At 37.8% G+C, this 2297-nt stretch overlaps 1 protein-coding gene across 1 annotated transcript in view; it reads right to left on the bottom strand.

Moving 5' to 3' along the window:
- Positions 1 to 2297, bottom strand: part of LPAR4 (lysophosphatidic acid receptor 4) — a 6923-nt gene that overhangs the window by 1156 nt on the left and 3470 nt on the right. The window contains exon 2 of the mRNA XM_010832351.1: positions 12 to 308. Within this exon, the coding sequence (XP_010830653.1) occupies positions 12 to 231 (220 nt within the window). The 5' untranslated portion in view covers positions 232 to 308. The remainder of the gene's footprint in view (positions 1 to 11; positions 309 to 2297) is intronic.

The following is a 2297-nucleotide window of genomic DNA, read 5'->3' on the forward strand; positions in this document are numbered from 1 at the left end:
GAAAATAGCTGTCTCACTTCTCATTTTCATGCGGAAGCAGAAGACGAACAGAGATGCACTGTTGGTTATCAAACCCAGGATGAATACAACACTGTAGACAGCACCATTCAGATTATACTTGAAGGAATCATCAACAATGCAAGTATTATTGGCAGTAGCATTGCCCAACCTGGGTCTGAGGTTTGAATTTAAATCTTGGAATTGGAAGTCAATGAATCTTCTGTCACCCATGGACTTTTATTCAGGAGGCCTGCAGACTGCAGGGTTCAGCACTCTGAGACTAAAGGCTGGTAGGAAATGTTTTCCTCCTATGGGAAATAAGATTAAATGAGTCATCAGATCTACCTTCCATCCATTTTTGTGGAGTAAAAGATATTCTGTTCACACAGACTGGAAATAACATGCACATTCAGTTCAGTTTAACAAGTACCTTTTGAATACCTACCATATGTTAAATGGTACTACAAGAGTATCTTGCGGGAACAGGAGGGACCACACTCAAGACAGTAAGCAAAATACTGTAGCATTGCAATTCACAGGAATAAGGTATTTGTTCCTTGGGAGCCCTAGGCTAGCAGGGGTAGAGATACGGAGGCTCTGATAGTTAAAACAATGCTAATACTTGGAAATTTGTATAATTTTTTAACTTCTAAAACATGTTTTATTTGATTCCCACAAGAACACCATAAGATAGGCAAGGCAGGAATTTAACACCATGTTGCAGAAGCAGAAACTGAGGCTTATATAATTTAGAAATACAATAATGTCAGAATTGGAAGAATATGTAAATGGCATAGTAAGAACCAGAATTCAGGTGTTCTTTTTAAATTCCTAACCAGAGGATTATTAAGCTTCTCTAAATTAAATTGTCTACTCTCTGGTATTACTAAACTTCATTGTTGAGTATTAGTCCTACTGCACAAGACTAAAGGTGGATATGGGACCTCCAGGAAAACCTCTTTTAAAAGTTACAACTAAACTCCTGAATTAAAATGTCGATTCACCTTTTCTTCTAAAATACAGGTTCAGAGAACAGGAATTCCTCAGAGCATTAAAACTTCTGGCTGAAACTTTTTTCACTCCATTACAATGCCTTTATATAGAGAGAATTCAAATGACAATCGCAGTGTTTCTCTCCTTTAGATTGTGGTCCTTATCAAGGTTCTTTCATGCCATACCCTGAACCTTGGATATTGTCCTACTCCCTCTCCCACTGCCCATTCCATGAGTTACATTAATGCTTTTAGCTTTTAAAATGGGCCAGGTCAATAAAGCCTTTTCTGGCTAAATACAAATGAATTGAGTTGAACAGCCATTCTTGTACGTGTGGAGGTCACTGACTAATTATCTTTGTTGGATATCTGAACCAATATCGTTCAAAGGTACATATAGAAATCTTACTAACATGCTCCTAGGTCAACAGCTGCCATTGGAAGGCTGTCTTCTGAATGCTCTATAATGCACTATGAATGAGTTGTAGCTGAATGAATTCTTTTCAATGAAGAGGATATGGAGTGAAAGTGGTCTTTGTTCCTGACATACCCAGTAATGAGTTTGCACATGATTATATTTTAAAATGTGAAAGCCATTTCTCTGAATTGATTCCTCCTTATGTAACTCTTTCTTTCCAACTCCTGGAACAGGTCACAGGGCCTCATATATAACAGAAAAGGGAGTGGCAGGAGGAAGCTGCCAGAGATATAGAGGTCTTAAGTCACTTCAACCAGTGTTTGGCCTGAAGGAAGAGACCATGATTTGAGAGAGTAAAAAAAAAAAAAAAAATTCACTCACTGTAGTGCCTAGAATGAGAGCTGACTTTGGAGAAAACAGAGTGCAAAGGAAGTGTTGGCATTTTTAATAGCTAAAGTTTAAAGTTAAAATTGGAAGTGTGCTGTTTCTGAATTCTCATTTCATGAGCTTTATGGTGTGTCTTCCCTGAGTCTGACACTTCTGTAAGATCATATTCCTTCTTGGCCATTTCATCTCATATGAAATGGCTCAACTCAAAAGCCAGCTCAACTTTTGCCAGAAGTGACCTTGATATATGAAAGCAGGGTATAGTAAGAATCTTGACAAAGTAAGGTCCAGGAGGAAAAAAAAGCCAGACAAGGAAGAAATAAAAATAGATGGGGAGAGCAGAAGAGAAGATAGCATAGAAAGTAGCAGAGAAAGAAAAATAGAATTGAGAGAAAAGGAAGAATAAAACACACAGAAAAGAAGACCTTGCTGGAGAGAGGTCGCTATTTCCATCTAATTTGTATTAAGGGCTAGGAAGATAATTCCTCTAATTCCATCCT

Source organism: Bison bison, unplaced genomic scaffold, assembly GCF_000754665.1.
Source record: "Bison bison bison isolate TAMUID 2011002044 unplaced genomic scaffold, Bison_UMD1.0 scf7180017860897, whole genome shotgun sequence".
Classification (NCBI taxonomy): domain Eukaryota; kingdom Metazoa; phylum Chordata; class Mammalia; order Artiodactyla; family Bovidae; genus Bison; species Bison bison.